The sequence below is a fragment of the Rhineura floridana genome, chromosome 6 (assembly GCF_030035675.1).
Source record: "Rhineura floridana isolate rRhiFlo1 chromosome 6, rRhiFlo1.hap2, whole genome shotgun sequence".
NCBI classification, from domain to species: Eukaryota; Metazoa; Chordata; class Lepidosauria; order Squamata; family Rhineuridae; genus Rhineura; species Rhineura floridana.
The window spans coordinates 64329557-64347552 of record NC_084485.1 but is presented as its reverse complement, the minus strand read 5'-3'; the positions used below and the strand labels follow the sequence as shown (position 1 = coordinate 64347552).

The 17996-nt window shown below is 41.0% G+C and overlaps 1 protein-coding gene across 3 annotated transcripts in view; it reads left to right on the top strand.

The window, feature by feature from the left end:
* Positions 1 to 17996, top strand: part of MAPKAPK2 (MAPK activated protein kinase 2) — a 139820-nt gene that overhangs the window by 43954 nt on the left and 77870 nt on the right. The window contains exon 1 of one of the 3 annotated variants that reach the window (XM_061632093.1): positions 4475 to 4525. The exons of the other annotated variants lie outside the window; for them this stretch is intronic. Within the exon in view, the coding sequence (XP_061488077.1) occupies positions 4508 to 4525 (18 nt within the window). The 5' untranslated portion in view covers positions 4475 to 4507. Of the gene's footprint in view, positions 1 to 4474; positions 4526 to 17996 lie in introns of those variants that run through there. 3 annotated transcript variants of the gene reach the window in all.

The following is a 17996-nucleotide window of genomic DNA, read 5'->3' as shown; positions in this document are numbered from 1 at the left end:
TGGCAACAAGGGAGAGGGCCTTCTCAGTGGTGGCCCCCAAATTATGGAATGATGTCTCTGACGAGGTGCGCCTGGTGCCAACATTGTTATCCTTTCGGTGCCAGGTCAAAACTTTCCTCTTCTCCCAGGCATTTTAGCATGTGTTTTTAAATTGCTTTTTAAAAAATGTTTTTAAATTTGTATATTTATTTTTAATGTTTTTAATTGTTGTAAACTGCTCAGAGAGCTTCAGCTATAGGGCAGTATACAAATGCAATAAATAAATAAATAAATATTACCCTTTGCAGTTAAAGTCAGGTGGAGTTGTGACATATAGTACCTGTAGTGAATGTACATATTCTGAGCAGAACACGTGAGTGTTTAGTTTTCTACATCAAGGTATACTGTAGAGTTGATTGAGGAGTCCAAAAGTTACAATAATGGAGACACAAAAATGGCTTGAATGGTTGGATGTTACTGCTGGCAGTTTTCATATTGTTAATGGACACCTGTGCAGATGGTATGTTTGTGCATCCAATCCATGCATGATGAACATGTGTGTTTTTAAAATACAAATTGGTTAATTTTCTCATTGAAATGTGTACACAGTGTCTTGTTGGTATCTTTAGTGTCTTCTTCTTGACTCCTCATGCTTATTTATGCTGATAGTGCCAAATTTGTGATGGCTATTCCACTATGCCTGGATTTGCCCTTCAAAGACCAATGCTGCATGAGGTCTCCTAATTGATTCCTGTTAGCTAACTGAAACTAAGGGGCTTGCAAAGAAACACTAGCCTGTTCAATGCTCATCTGTTGATATATGGTCGTTCCTATCCTATTACTGCCACAGTGTATGAAATTAGCTGTACCTGTGTCAAAGAAGACACGTTGTAGTAGCATAATAGTTTCAGTGGCAACTACATGAGAACAAAGCTTTGTGGCTTAAAAAGAAATGAAAGAAGGTTTTGAGGGCTGCAAGTTTTAGTGAAGGAGGGCGAGCTACTTAACTCCTTTTCTCAGTCAACATCCACCCACACCCCATCCAAGTACTCATCTTATACTGGGGTACACATGAATGTAAGTAATCCCATGCACATTAACTTGGGACTAACCACTATGGAACATAGCAGGACCCGTGTTTGTGTAAATATGTATAACATCAAGCTTGAAATGTTTTCTTGCCTCCAACCACTGCTCATCTTGCCCTATTTCAAGACTTAACATGCAATGAGGAACAACAACATGAATAAGATATGGAACAATGATTGCTCTATAACACCATCCATAAGATTTGGTTAAACAAATTTTATACAGAGATGCTGTCTCTGTGTACAAAATGGTTCACACATATGCATCCAGTCACTGTGCATAGAATTCCAATAATGTAAAACACTGATTTGTGCAGGGTCTAGTTCATGTGTGACTGAAGCACATGCAAGAATATCTATATTGTATGTGTGTTCAAGTCACCAGGAATGCATTTACAATGTAATGTCTCCTAAGATTTTTTTTTTTGGTCAGTTGCAAAGAAAGACCTGTGCTGACGTTCATTTTGTAGCTGCGGGGAGGAAAAGAATTGCTTGAGCCCTTTTCAGAAGTATTTTCCATGTGTCTCCTGGCTCCACCCACTCGTTATGTCTGCATATGGACATCTGGAAGGGTAAATGTGAGCAGCTATTTACACATAGGCTTCCCCTTTAAGCTGTTAAAGCAGAGATTGTGGGGGAGCATGAGGCATCATGTCAGGGGCAGTGCAATAAGGCATGGCCCACTCCATCTCTCACATATTTGCCTGTATGGATGACACTTCTGGAAAGAGCTTTTGATAGGAATATTGGCATCTACATAAGAATATAGGAAGTGGCTTTATACCAGACCAGATCATTGGTTCATCCACCTCAGCATTGTTGATAATGATTGGCAGCAGCTCTCCAGGGTTTCAGGCAGGTCTTTCCCAGCTCTACCTGGAGACACCAGGGATTGAACCTGGGATATTTTGCATGCAAAGCATGTGCTCTACTGCTGACCCTTCCCTTTCACATATACTCCCTACTTCCCTAGGGTACAAATTGTGTGCGCAAGCTTTAACCACCCAAGCACATAAAGGAGATGTAAGGGCTTTAAGTAGGATCTCCAAGAGACGAGCTATTTATGGAGGGTGCAGTTTATCCTCCCTGACCTTCATGTTTCAGACCACACAGGATCATTTCACTGGCTCACCTATATATCTGGTTTGTTATTAGATATAAAAAGCAACCACAACAAACTGTTAAAATACAATTTGTTTGAAAACACACACATGTATACACACAACTTAATACTAAAGATATCCTAGAGGTCTTGGATCCTTGCTGTGAATCGCTGACCCATCTTTTTGCACCTTTTACTGAAATCTGAAATGGCACTTCTGGTTTCAGAGTTCCTTCTTTGAGAGGTAGTAGTTTCTCAAATGTACTTTATCTTGAGGGCCCCTCCTAGTCCTATCCGGCAGAAGGAAGGCATGTGTTCTGTTCCTATTTTGTGTCACACAGCTGCAAAATCCTGCTATATCCCATGCTTGACAAACGATGCCCTTGAGAGAGTATATCCTATGACAACAGGTTGCAGTCTGCCAGGTCATATTAGGATCTTATTTGGATCAGCAAGCTGAACACCTGTAGCTTGCTCTTAAAAATACTACCTTCTGTTGTCTGCATTTACAAGGAAGCACACATGGGTCCAGATGAGAGAAGTCAAGCTGCAATAAATGTAGATTTCTGGTGTTATGGAATATTACTGGCTAATATCCCTTAATAATTTGAATTTGGATTTTATTGGTGGTTCATATAGCACCAGAATTGCAACATAGCTAGCTTTTCAATTGATATGCTTTTGCAAGCACACACCTCAAAATGATGGAGTCCCCCATACCCAACTAATTATAAAATATATAAAACCCATTATTATTATTATTATTATTATTATATGAATCTCTTCTCATGAAACATCCTGAAGTGTGGTGTAGTAGTTAGAGTGTCAGACTGGGATCTGGGAGATCAGCATTCAAATCCACTCTCTGCCATGAAGCTCACTGGATGACCTTGGGTCAGGCTGAGAGACAGTGAGTGACCCAAGGTCACCCTACCTTACAGGGTTGTTGCGAGGATAACATTGGGAAGGGCAGAGCCATGTTTGTTTGCTACCTTGAGCTACCTGGAGGAAAAGTGGGATATAAATAAAATAACAAATAAAATAATAATAACCAAATCAGACAAGCATTACTATGTACTAAGTATACAGATGTTGCAACTGTCTTAATACATCATTATCACAATTACCAGTAGCAAATTATATTTGTATTAGCAATCCAAATGATATTAAGAGTCCACCATTTATTTTATATAACACACACACACACGGAATCAGGAGCTGGAATTTGTCTGTCATATTTTATAACTACTATTTGGAAGAGCAACTATGTTTTTTGTGATACACAGTTAGCCCAAATATGTCTCTTAGTTCTTCCCATAAATCATAAGACTCTGCTTATCTTCATGCAACTACTGTCCAGGATTCAGGAGTTACCATTTTGTGGCTGCCCTCACCATAGTACAGATGTCTTGTCGTCTCTAATATATTAATCTTCATGACTCTTTTCATAAAGATTTCTAGGTCTTGGCTCCCCACCTGTAAGGGGGATAGAAATATATCACTGAGTCAGTCAATATCAATGCCCTCATGCCCTCCAAGTGGTCTTCCGTATCTTTAAAAGTTGTGCAGGGGGAAGGGAGAATTCCACCTTGTGGTTTTTTCCATTACAGGGTTGCAAGAACACCTGCAGTTGGCTGACTTTCTCTTCTCCTAAAGATACAGGATCATTCTCAGGTCATGAAGCTGGCAACCCTAGTCCAAACCTACACAGCTGTAGCAGGCAGGGTGGTGGGGATGGGCTTTTGAAATCTCCATTTAGTATATTGCCAGCATGCCCTTATAATTATGCAAGCCTGGTGAAGTTCCAATATAGTTTATTAGCTGAAGGTTGGAACCCATAACAGATCTGGCTCTTTAACTGCAAAGGAGTACTCAAGCAGAGCAATCCTATGCACCAATTATACTAGGGTGAAGGAAGAGATGCCACTGAGTAAACCTACACATACTCAGCCAGGGACAGGGGGATGGACACAAAAACAGTGTAAAAATGATAGACGTTTCCACAATGTCCCTGGAAACCCAACCAGTGCCTGCCAATCAGAGACAAATGCTCGCAGTGATGCCCAGATGGGCAAGGGGATTCTTATTTGCAGTGATAATATTCTTTCTTAACTACCTTTAGTATGCCAATGGAAATAGTAACCAATTATCAGCAATCAGTGTTCTTCCACCAAATCTTGAGAGATAATGAGATGGGAAGATAGAGAAATCCAAGCCCTTCCTCCCTCAGTTACTGCAGGATCAGACCCCTCCCCAGGTCTTTGGCCAATTAGCTCATGACTTTGAAACAAGCCAGTTAGGGAGCTTTCTGCAAACAGGATTTCCCAGCAGGAGGAAAATGAATTATCACTTCCAGGTCAGTGTGGCCTCAAGCCCCATAGTAACAAGGTTGATTGGCATTTGAATTAGGGAATTCCAGGAGAACAGGTTTCTGGTCTCCTAGGTGATACAAATACACAAACATCTTCCTGGAAAGGTCTGGTCAGGGAAAGAAATGCAACAGGCCCTGTGCTGTTTTTGGCAGTCAGGAGCACATGAAGGAAGTACAGCATTACCCCGCCCCCCCGCTTTGCAAGCTTTTGCTGTCTATTGCAATTGAAATTTGAGCTGTAATACAAATGGAAACCGGCCAGCCCTTAGAAATCAGGGCTAAAATAGAGCCAGTATGTGACAAATGCATTCAACTTACTACAATGGCAATTGAATTAAGCCAGAGAGCATAAACTGGAAGCTATTATCAGTAGAATAGGATAATGCATTGTATTAATAGTTTGACATCTGCAAGAATCGTTTATACTCCCAGCATCTGTTCAAGATACATTGTTTCCCCAAGTCTTCAGTGTCGGAAAGGTACATCCTAGACACTTTTGCTGTGTGGTATAAGATATGAGGCCACAACTCCTGGCTTGCATACAGCAAACACCAGTGAAGTAATGTCAGATTGTTGTTCCCTGGCAACCCTCATGATATCTCAGGGGAGCCTGTGATACCCAAGTTGGATCTGCTTTCCTCAGCCATCACATATTGAGAGGGTGAGCACAGCCTCAAAAAAACATGCCATCCCACTCAGCCACTAGAAACTACTAGTCCCATATAGTCACACTGGCCCTGTGTGCACTGGGAAAAATGTCCTGAAAAGGGTAGACTAAGCCCAGAAGCTTATAGAAGCAGGATTGTTTGAAAGTTGCCTGGGCCCAACATTCCTTAGGCCCTAAGCTCTTTTAATAATGCTTCTTGTATAACTTGGATTGGAGAAGCTTAAACTTTTACAGTGCAAGACCTGAGATTTCTCTCTGTCAGCTAGGGAAGCATTTGATTTGTGCCCCGAGGCTGTGAGAATCTGTGTTGCTGTATGTAACCTCCTGGGACAACTTTGCATAGTTAAATGCTAGTACAAATACTAATAATTCATTGGGCACCATAAGGCCATCTGTCAGCTTTTTATTATTGTTTTAAAGGTAACTTATTGCTATTTCTGAGACTTAACAGTTTCTACTGACTAAATACTGTTGTTACCAGTCAGGCCTGCTGGGTGGCAGGAGCAGATTTAGTGGGGCACACTGGGGAAAAAATATATGTTTTGCACCTAGAAAGTCTGGTAGTTTAACTTAACCAGCAGAAAAGCAGATAATCTTATGGTGGTGTGAACCAATTAGTAGCCTGCATTTGGACACATTCCTTGAAAGGATTGACATGCAAAGAAGTTCCTTGAGAAGTTCACTCGACCGAATACCAGTCTTAGTAGCACCCAGATTGGGTGCAGGAGCACATTAGCGTGCTGCAGGAGAACACAGCTCAGTGGTAGAGCACATGTTAGAGCACATTCAATCCCTGGCCTCTCAAGTTAAAAAGATCAGGTAGCAGCTGATGAGAAGCCTGAGACCCTGGAGAGACAGGACCAGTGAGAGTAGACAAGAGCAGGCTAGATAGACAAATAGCCTGTTGTGCCAGAGAGAATGAATTAAATCAAATAATGTAAGGCTGCTGTGAGCCCAGAGCACCTAGTCATTCATAGTCTGTCCACTGCATCTATGAATGAGTTGCTGCTTCGGCATTGCCATTTCTACAGTTGGCCTCCACTGGGGATTCTACCTAGTATTTGCATTGGGTGTGATTGGATGATTCAATAGCTTGAGATGTAGCAGTATCTGCCACTCAAAAAAGGCCCATTTGGACCTTCTTATGCCCGGGATAGGGAACCTGGATGTTGCTGGACCACAATTCCCATCATTCCTGATCACTGGCCATTCTTGCTGGGGGCTGATGGGAGTTGGAGTCAACAACACCTGGAAGGCTACAGGTTCCCCAGCCCTGATCTAGTGATATCAGTTGAAGTGGGTTGCCCAAATTCTTCTTACTCTGCCTTCTACCCACTGTGGACTGCTTCTCTCATATATAGTAAAACACATGCACTGATTGTCAGATGAGAAACCATACTTTGTTGTTCAAAGACTTGCGCATCAAAACCTGCACCTTGAGTTGTATTTGGACAGCAACATCTTTCTTTTGGTTTCAGAAGCACAAAACAAACTACTTGCGAATAGATCAGGAGGGAAATTACTATCAGGAGGAAAATAATATTCCAGAAATATTTGGCACTATGTGAAAAATACCTTGCGTTTAGCTTCCTGTAGTCCTCCATGAACAATTCAAGGTGCTCTTAAAAATAATAATAATAATATTAATGCATGATCTTACGAGATTTCATATACCTGATAATACTGAAGTCCTGTGCGTTGCATAACATTTATCACTGGTACTGAATCTTTTGCTGCATGTGATAGGGGACAAATATGGATCAGAAAAATGTATCATAGCTTGCATAGCTACTGCTAATAACATAGTGAGGCTTGGTCACATAAATGTATTGTCCATGTCAGCCTTTCCCAACCAGTGTGCCTCCAGATGTTGTTGGACCACAATTCCCATCTTTCCTGACCATTGGCAATGCTGGCTGAGGCTGATGGGAGTTGTGCTCCAACAACTTCTGGAGGCACACTGGTTGGGAAAGGCTGGTCCATGTAATATCACTGGATGGTATTCTGTCAAGAAAAACTGCTATTAAAAGTGGTCCCTGTATAATAGTGGCTGTTTGGGTAGTATTTGGAGTCACACAGATAAACTCCTTTTGGTTTAAAGAACATGCAGAGTTTTAACAATTATAAATGGAAACCCACCTCTCCCCCACCCTCAAATGACCACCTTAAAGTGCTTTCTTAAGCTTCTTCCGGTTTCTTTTGGTTGGATTCACAGGAGTATAAGCAGTGCACAGGCTCTCAAGAAAGGGTTTCAAAAATAAAAAAAAGAACCTGTCAGTCAATGTTTGCAGGCTACTGTAACGTTTTAAACCTACTGTGCTTGCTCCTCTCTGCTTTATTTTTTGATTCCCCCACTACTTCCCTGCCCTGTCACTTCCATTTCAAGTTCTGAAACTGCTTACTGAGGAGGGAAAGGGAATCATGGTGACTGTCTGAGCTGCTTCTCCTGACAGACAATAGTGATAGCGATGTGATGTGTTCTTTTACTTATGGTGGTGCTAGAAGGTTGGGAGGGGAGGTATGTGCAGCCGTAATAGCACTCTAGTGCTCATTCCAGTCCAATGGAAGGGGGGAAGGTGCCATAATTGGTCTATTCCCCCAGGGACAATTGCTTCTTGCTTCATTATCATCATCATTGAGTCAACAGTGCTGTAGCAAACATGGTCTGAAAGAAGCGGTTGTGGTATGCTGTGAATAACAGCATTCAAAGTCTTTCTTTATTCTAAACATTGGCTATTTTTAAAAAAGAACAATTTCATTACTTTCACATTTGTAAAGATCCTCCACACATAGGTAGCTCTTCCTGAAAGGTGAATAAAAGGTGTAAAACAAACAATAAATATTTTAAACACTTAGAAAAGCAGTAACTCATTTTAAAAAAGGTGAATGCAAGGCTAACTTTCTTATAGTTCATGACACCTTTCTGAAAATAACTACCTTTATTTTCCTAAGTTTATTTATTTATTTATTATTTGATTTATATCCCACCCTTCCTCCCAGCAGGAGCCCAGGGCGGGAAACAGAAATGCTAAAAACACTTTAAAACATCAAAAAAAGACCTTAAAATACATTAAAACAAACCAACATTAAAAACATTTTTAAAAAAGCTTTAAAAACATCTTTAAAAAAGGGTTAAAACATATTATTAGAAATATATATATATTAAAAAGCAATTCCAACACACACAGACTGGGATAGGTCTCAACCAGTACCAGTACCAGAGATTTCCATGTTCCTTGCCCAGTCATTCCTGAAGGTTGTTGGGTGGCATGTATATACTTTCAGCATGGTGATAGCAGTCCATGTTATAAGTAGTGATGCTGCAGCAGGGATCATGCATCACAGAGTGGAGGTTTTAGCAGTTTTACCCTATGGCAAACTTATGACATATGTTCTTTGTGGAGTTTTTATGTGCTTGTCCCAAACACATGGTTTTTTTTGTGTGTGTAGGGGAGGCATGTTCTCTAATGGTGATGAAAATTTTATTAAATCAGTGCCCAAAGAGTAGAGTCAACCACTGAAAAATATCCTCACCATGAGAATGGAGGGAACAGCATATGTACAAGAGATTACTGTATAAATATTACGCAGTTCAGTTACAGAGCTTTATGGCTGCCTGAGAACAAAACAAAACTGTCCTGATTTTAGCTTTGCCAGGTTTTTTCTATTTTTCTTTTAAAAGTTTGTATCCCTTTAGAACAAGCTGTCATACAAACGAAGAAATATAGAGACCTAGAGCTGGATCCATTAGCTGAACATCATCTTAAAACTAAATAGTGAAGAGAAACAGAATTAAAAACTGCTTCCATTGTTGCAGTCTTTTTTAGTAGTTGAAATCAACTCATTAATAGGGAAAAAAAACCTTGTGGTTTAAGAATGTACCTATAGCCAACAGATATTTCTATCAAACTTTAAAAAGCAGGGAAATTGGGCAGCTATAGTGAATGCACCAGGGGAGCTGGAGACCTGATGTCTCTGATATATTGTACTGACCTACAAATTTGTCAAAATGCAAACACAATTTAGGTTGGTCTTTCACAGTCCAATTTACTTCCTGTGTAGCTTGGAAGAATTTGGCTGAGTGGGGATTTGAATCCTGGTCTGGTCCAACACTCTAACCTTTACACCACACTGGCTATTTGTCACTGGAGCCACAAGTGGCCTCTGTAGCTCTTTTATCAGCTTAGGCTGATATGCCAGCTGTGACACTACCTGGACAAAGCTTTGCTTTAGTTATCCATGTACTGATAACCTCCCATTAGGACTGCTGCAAGGTGTTGTATATGAGGCTGCCTCTGAAAATGTTCTAGAAACTTCAGTTAGTCCAGAATATTACTGTGACACTGCTAACTGGATTGGGTGACTTGGTGTTATACTTTTTTTTTTGGTAAACACATTTTTATTATTTTTACATATAATATTGCATTCAATATAAATATTTATTTATTGATTGATTGCATTTATACCCCACCTTTCTTTTCATGATTGAAACCCAAAGCGGCTTACATATGGTTCCCAGATGGTCTCCCATCCAGGCACTAGCTTCAGCAGGGAGCTGGCCTTATGTGCCTTCAGATCATAGCCTGGGAATTAATACAGCATCAAGACATAGCTGGAGCAGCAAAAACAAAACTCAAGAAAACGATAAAACCATATTGTGTTTTTCCCAAACCTTTTAAATTTGTATTAGCTTTAAACAGTTTTTACCCTCTGCGATTGTTTTTATGCTTTATTTGTACTTCTATTGTTTTATGTTTTTGAATTTTAAATTCATTTATTTCTTTTTGTGAGCTAACCAGAGAAATTAGTTTATAGGGAAGCCAATAAATAAGGTAAGCAAACATCCAGATGGACTCCAAGCATCCACTTGGTATTTTTCAAAAATGAAAAGGCCAAGTGACTGCTTGTGTAGTCCGACTGGACTTGAGGTTATGTATAGATTAAAGAGACAGTGAAGGGAGATGCAGGTGGCCAGATGTAGACTGAGTGAATCCATCAAGCAAAAACATGGGCTGTAAATGTGGTGTCAACTCCTCCCATGTGCTGGTGGTTGAGCCAAACAGGTGATGGAGTGATCAGCTGCCAGTTTCACCATATGTTTCATTTAATTTAGGCTTTACTCATCTTGGGTAAGGCAACATGGAAAGAGCTGTATAAATTGGCATCCAGTATCACAGAATTTACATAGCTTAAAATGCTATCAAAATTTCTTGTGTTTTGAATGTATTCTACTTTTGTTTTTTAAATGTTTGCTATGCACTCCAAGGGAGGTTTGGGGGCAGAGGGGAGAGGATGTATTGTCCCAACAAAGTGTTACAAATGATCAGGATACTACTTGTGCTTTTTGGAAGAAACTGATCTGTGATTCATAATACATATAAAAAGTCATGAGACCTGAGTTGCATCACTTGCTCCAGTCATCAGTGGTCATGGGTGAGTGATTCCCACCTCTCTGTGCTTCACTGTCCCCCAGCTGTAAAAGTAACAGGTGCGTGGGGGCAGAGGAAAAACATAGTGTCTTGCTGTAATGTACGTAAAAGAGATTGTTCTGTTGCAAAAGTTGCCATGGGAGCAACAAGTGTGACATGCTGGCTTAAGGAAAGATGTAGCCTTTGCTCCAGTTCATCTGGAGTCTGCAGGAAGTGAAGTCAGACAAGCATGCTTGCTAAACCATTTTGAAGGCCCCTTTTCTCAGTTGTCCATGTTGCTTGGACATTAAAGTTTGGTTAATCAGCATGAAATGCCTTGTGAATTTGTGGAAGTAACTTGTACTGCAGGTCTGGATTTAGGCCCGTTGGCAGATGGGCAGGGATCTCCAAGTCTAAAAATCATAGCACTCTACTGGCTTGAAACTGAAAGTAGTTTCAAAACTAGACTCCAGCAGTTTATCATAAATCACATTTTTATATGGAAGTAACTGCTGTTTGTAGAATATTGGCCCTCCTAGCTTACTATTCCAGGGACTGCTGAGTTAGCTCTCACGCAGTGTGCTGTTTAGGAAAATAACCTTTTCCCAAGATACATAGGGTCACAGCATGGAATTGTTGGCTGTATATTGCATGGTGACTAACGTGGTGACAGGACCTTGGGCACCAACATGTGCAAGTTTCTGACATTAAATGCCTTATAGATACTTATACAGAGTGAGACATTACAATTTGGGTATCATCCAATCATTCTTGTGCCTTGAGGCAGAAAATCCAAAGATGATTTTAACCTCACTTCAGCCCTGCAATGAATGTAAACCTGAAATAATTATATAAATAGCTGACAATTGCTGTCCTTGAATCTTTCTCAGGTTTACTGCTTAACTAAGGCAGGTCTTCTTTCCCTGCTTAATATACTCCTTCATCAGTGGTGTGGAGGAAGTGGCGGCAGTGGAAAACTGGTTGCAGGTGAGGGTCTTAGACTGAGATGGCAATCAAATTTTCTTCAAAACACTGTATGAGTTTGATGTGCTTGTGCTTTTATGATTCTATCTCCCCAGCAGCCTGGAGGGTTCAAAGAACACAGATGGGATTTCCAGTAATTAACAGTTTTGGACTTCATGTCGCTGAGGTCTGCTTCAGCTAGTAATGGCTGTTACCTGATACCTTTGCACAGATTTCTTGTTAATACTGAAGAGACTGGGTTTGTTTTTTTAAAAAAAATCCTTTTTGTTCATTAACAACAATCCTATAGTCTTATAACAAAAAGAACTTTATTCAGAGGAGTAGTTGCAATTTAGACCCATGAATTATCCAAAGTTATTATTTCATGTATACAGTGTATGCTCAGTGTGTTAAAATACAGCAATATTCAACCATTCATATACCTGTTAGAGAATCTAATTCAACACCTATCCTATTATAATATTGTATTATATACCTGCTGAGAAGACTGAGAATATGTCCCACATAGGTATCGCCTTGCTCCATGAATCCACATCATTCAATGCCACTGAAGGCTATGCCTTGTATGATCTTTACCTCATGTGCCTCTGGTCAAGTAAGATGAAGGGGAAAGACAGTCAGGAAGAGTGTGGTATAGTAGTTAGAGTGTCAGACTAGGATTGGGGAGACCTACTTTCAGATCTCCCACTCAGCCATAAAGCTCATTGGATGACTGATTATCCTCTCTCTCTGCCTTTATTTATTTATTTGGTTTTTTTTACCCTCACCCTTCCTCTTTTTCCTGGAGCACAGTGCAGCTTTACATAGCACTTAGAGTCACACTTGGAGTCGTTTTGGGGTGTCTTGGAGAAAGAGGACAATGGAAAAAATGTTTATAGTCCTACTGGTTATAGAAGATGGTAGTTAGGTGGGGAGAAGCACAATGGGACAGTAGAAAACTTTGAGACATATTTTATAACTGTTATTAGACATATTTTACAATTGTTTTTTTTCTGCTTTTGATGAATTGTATAAGATTTATTGTTCAGTTTATGTTTTATAATGTGATGTATAGTTTTCTTTTATTTTTGTCTAGATATTTTTATAGTTGTTATATTTTGTTTTTGAAGATGTGTATATTGCTTGCGATTGTTGTTCAGTTATGCTTATTTAAAATGTAATATATTCGTTTTCTTTTACTATCAATTGTACCAAATATGATGGTATGTTGCTTTTATGTTGTAAACCGCCCAGAGAGCTTCGGCTATGGGGCGGTATAAAAGTGCAATTAATAAATAAATAAATAGTAAATAATTAATAATATAAAATGTTCATAAAATAACTATATCACATTAAAAATACAGCAGGCTTGTTGTTGGGAGCGGTTGACGCAGAGGGGCAGTGCTGTACTGCCACCCTCCCTGCAACAGAGTTGCTGCCATGCTGGCTGCTCCTGGTGGTCGTGCAGTTAAATGGCGTTGAGGCTTAGAACTAAGTACGCTGCCTTGAGCTTCTTATAGGAAAGGTGGTATACAAATGTGATGCAGAAAGAAATCACTTCAGCTGCACATCGAGCTAGATTACATCTGGTACAAAGTTGCCTGGAATTAATGTATGCCCCTGGCAGGTGTTAGTTGCCACTAAAGTATATATGTCCTGTGAAGATGATGGCATACTTACAAACAAAATGCCAACCCAGAGAAGAATGGAATGATAGAAAGAGCCTTTGGCCTTCTGTATTTTCCAGCTATCAAGGCTGTACAAATAAATTTATTTTGGAGCAGAGGTGAAGGGATGAATATCTGCAAAAGAAAGAGAAGTACAAACCACTGTTTTTATGTGTCTTGATTGCTAGGTTGCTTGGAGAAGGGAGAAAAAGACCTTGGAGATGAGAGACTTGGGTTCATATCCTTATTCTACTACTTTTTCATCTAAATTGTCGTTCGTTTGTGGTGGTAAAATCTCTGACACTGATTGGCTGAGCTGGTGTGGTGACACAGAATGTTCAGCTCTGCAGGGTATTAAACACTTTGTAGTCCAGCTTCTGTGAGGAAAGGGCAGGTGTTAGTTTGCCTAGAACTAAAACGTTACATGGGGCAGACTGAGGACTGGATGCAGGGCTATAAGGAAGCTGAGGGATGGGGAGAATGGAGGTAAGCTTGTAGAAGAAATGGAACAGGATAGGAAATGGACTGAGCCAGTGTTGTATAGTTGTTAGAGTTTTGAACTAAGACTGGGGAGATCTACAATCAATCATGAAATCACACTCTCTCAGACTAACATACCTCACAAGTCAGGTACAATGCCTCAAGCCATGTACAATGCCTCAAGTTCCTTGGAAAGGATACAAATATAATACATTGAATAAATACGAAGAAGGAATCTGAAGTAAGGATTAGGTGACCTGGAAAAAGCCAGAGAATTGAGGCTAGAGGGGACTAATTTCACAGCCCTGAAAGTCAGAAGAGGCTTATTTATTTTGCTTCCTTAGGAAGAACATTTCAGAGCCAATAAAAAGCACATTCCTTTGTAATTTTGTTATTTTGTAGTGCATTTCTGATAAAAATGGTGCTTGGAGCAGGGCCTTGACAGAAGATCTTAAGACATGGGCAGCATGGTATGGAAATAGGTTCTTTCAGCTGTCTGAGTCCCAAGCTATTTGGGGTTTTAAAGGTAAGTATCAGCACCTGAGTTTGACCTGGAAGTAAATAGGCAACCAGTGCAGATTGATGCTATGGAGTGTGAGAGAGGGAGAGGTGCTGGTTAAGAGATTGGATAGCTAAAGGAAACGGTTGGATGGTCTGGAACAGAGGGTTTAGTCTAAGGGCCACATTCCCTTGTGGACAACCTTCTAATGATGGGTGGGACCAGAGTCAAAAAGTAGATAGGACAATGGATGAGACTCTTACCTTTGTATTGTAGGCTACATTTATGCAAAAGTCAGAGGTTTCTGCGCACATATCCTCTATCCAGGCAAAGAAGCAGGGCCAGCACCAGAGGTTGGCCAGATTGGGCCCTGACCGAGGCCCCTGTGGCCCAGAGAGGCCCTTGAAGGGCTCCTCCTTAGGGTAGGAGGGAGGCACTCCCATTTCGTGATCTGCAGCAGTGGATTTTAAAGCATGGATGGTGGGGGCCGGGGCCAAGGGGAGCTGTGCATTGTTGCATTGCCCCGTCAGATGAGTAACAGATGAAGGGGGCTATTGTAAGTCATGCTTTTGAGCATATTTCATTAGTGGACAAAGGCAGAGTATTTTATTATTGTTGTTACTGCCTTCCTCCTCTTCCTCCTCCTCACCCCCCGATTGCTGCTATTCAAGACTTTATTCTTTTGTGATGCCATGCTGTATTTTCCACTTTCCCTTGGCACCATCCCACACCATTTCAGATAATGAAGAAACCACTTGTGTGTTTATGGGAAGGTGGAGGTGGTGTTGTTGATACTGATTGTGATGCTCTTCCTAAATCATGCCATTCCAATATTGTTTCTACAGGGATGAAGCCATAGGAATGCAGCACCTGCAGTGCTAACAATAACATAAGAGTAAGGCCTGTGTTTAGGCTATAAGAAATAAGAATCCGTATGTTACAGAACTTACTTAAGGCCAAGGAATATTATATGTTTTTCATTTTATCTTACAATCTCGATCTCCAGATATACTGTGTATTTCTGACTTTTGCAGATACCAAAGTGACCTATTTTTAAGCAACTTAAGGCTATTCATTGGTGATCACTTGTGGCTGAGTAAGATTGTCTTCCAAGATAAGATCTTTAACAGTGGGTCTGTAAGTTACTGTGGAGGCCAATTCTGGATCCACACAGCCTCCCACAGTGAAGACATAGGTTTCCAGATGGAAGATGGTCACAGTGAGGACTTGTTTGACGTGCCTTCCACTTAGCTCGTTTGTCCCTTTCACGCTGTACTCGTGTTTCTTTGAAGTCCATAGCACCTTAGTTGACCTCCATTTGGGACGTTCATGGGCCAAGACTTCCCAGTTCTCGCTGCTCATGTTACATTTTTTTAGATTTGCTTTAAGAACATCTTTAAACCTCTTTTGCTGTCCACCGATACTCTGTTTTCCATCCTTAAGTTGGGAGTAAAGTAGCTGCTTTGGAAGACTGTGATCAGGCATTCGAACAACATGGCTAGTCCAGCGAAGTTGATGTTGAAGGATCATTGTTTCAACACTGGTAATCTTTGCTTCTTCCAAAACACTAACATTAGTCCACCTATCTTCCCAAGAAATTTGCATAATTTTCCAGAGGCAGTGTTGGTGGAATCTTTCAAGAAGTTGGGAGCTATTGTGGTGAAGCAGGTGGTCTCATGCCATTCTTTATTGTACCAGGCTAAAAAGTGGTTTTGTTTTATCTGAAGAAAAATCCCAACAATATAATTCCAAGAACAGCAGGAAGTAACACTTGTAGATGTATGAGGAGGACTATTTTTAATCTGGTCTATGGAGTTATTTGATGTTTTCAAATTCTTTAAAACTGCATATGTATTTGCTGTATGCCAAGATTAATTTGGCTTGATTTAATAGCCAGACATTGTTTCTGGCTACCACCAGCCCCTCCCTTCCCCACTCTGCCATATACAAGGGAGGGGTAGAATTGATCTCTCAGTTTCCGCCAAGCATTAGGAAGAACTGGAAACTGAGAGAAACTTGCGCTGCTTTCTTTTCCCCCCAAAGAACATTGCAAAGGGAATGAAAAGACCCCAATCCTGTGCACAAATGAGATGGCTCTGAGAGGGGTAGACTGTGTCTCTTTGCCTGGTATGCTTGGGCAAATGTAGGGCCAGTGGGGCCCAGGAGGACCATCACAGATGACACCCCCCTTTTAAATATCTTTTAAAAAATCTTTAAAAAAAAAAGTGTCTCCACCGGCATGCCCATCCTTTTTCTTTACAGCCCTGAGCGAGGCAGCTACAACTGCACCTGCCACTCAGCCACTCACTCCTTTCTTCCCGATGCTTCTGGGTTGATGCCCCTGACATACATGTTGAGAGTGGTGCTTGGAGACATTGGAAATGGGGAAGATGATGGTGGCAGTGGCTGTAGGTGTCTTACACAGCAGCTCTCTCTATAGCTGTGGTCCTAGTTGTTGGATTCCAGCTCCCATCAGCCTCAGCCAGCATGGCCAGGATAATGGGAGTGATAGTCCAACAGTTTTTGGAGGGCTGCAGGTTCCCCATTCCTGCTTTACAGCACTGGGCAGAGGGAGTATCAGGGCAGCTGGAGTGGTACTTCTTGCCACTGCTTGTCTCCTCTTGGCCTGTCTCCTTAAGAGGGAGGTGTTGTGGGACCTGCCAGGACACCTTGCCCAGGGCCTTGCTGTCCTTGCTCTTGTTTCCAGCCCATAGATCCCATCTGGGTTCTCTGCCCAGCATAGAAAACTGGGAGTCGGGGAGGGAAGGGATCTTTGTGCAGGGCATCCATGACAGCAGAGGACACCAGGAGGGAGATAGGGGCAGTGTCACTAGCAACCTAAGTTGTGGACCGCTGCATAGATTAGTGATTGCTTACTGTGCTACTTGCTTACAATTTCAGCCAGCCAGTGACATGTCAGTTCATATCTTCCAAAGAATGCATGCACAGCTCTCAAGACATGAAAATTTCTAATGAGTTGGAATGCTTCAGGCAAATAAGGAGAAGAATGAACAGAGATGAGACTCTGGATTGTAGACCTGGCACAGGATAAACCAGAGGAAAGTTTTGCTTGGGACATGTTCTTACAGTAGGGGAATCCCATCATTTCTACTGATTTTGAAGACTGTCTTTTTCTGCCTTCCTCCCTTTGACAATTCAAGGAAGCTTTTGATAGTTGCACAGATTAAAAGGGGACTACTAGCAAGGCTGGAAATAAACTTTTCAGCAAACTTATAGTATCAGAATTTAATTAGACTGTAGTTTATTTCCTTAAAGTGAGCAAACCTTTCTTTGGATGCAGCAGAGATGGCTTTGATTCCACTTGTCTGATTTTCTATCTGCTTTTCACCTCACTTTCCCCAAGCCTGTATAACTGGGTTCTTATTTTGTTCTGGTTTGACAAATCTTCATGATCGTTGATGCCTTTGTGTTCCACCTAACTTATCTATCCCTATGCTGTTCCTCTACTGACAACCTGTCTGACCTTGACATGCATTGTATGGCCAGCTGTGTTCACTCATACAAGATGTGCTTTCCTTCCCCCCTCAAAAAATATCTGTGCAAAGTAGCACAAGGTTTCCTGTTATCCACACCAGTTTCAAAGCTGCCATCTCTGCTCCTTTGTTCAAATTTGCTCTCCCAACCCCTTTGTCCCTAGGAACGAAGTATCTGTTAGAAGAAGTGTTCAGAACATCAAAATTACCACAAGATTCAAAAGGCATATTTTGTAGTGCTATTGTCTGTTTCTTGAAGCTTTCATAAGAGCTGAGGA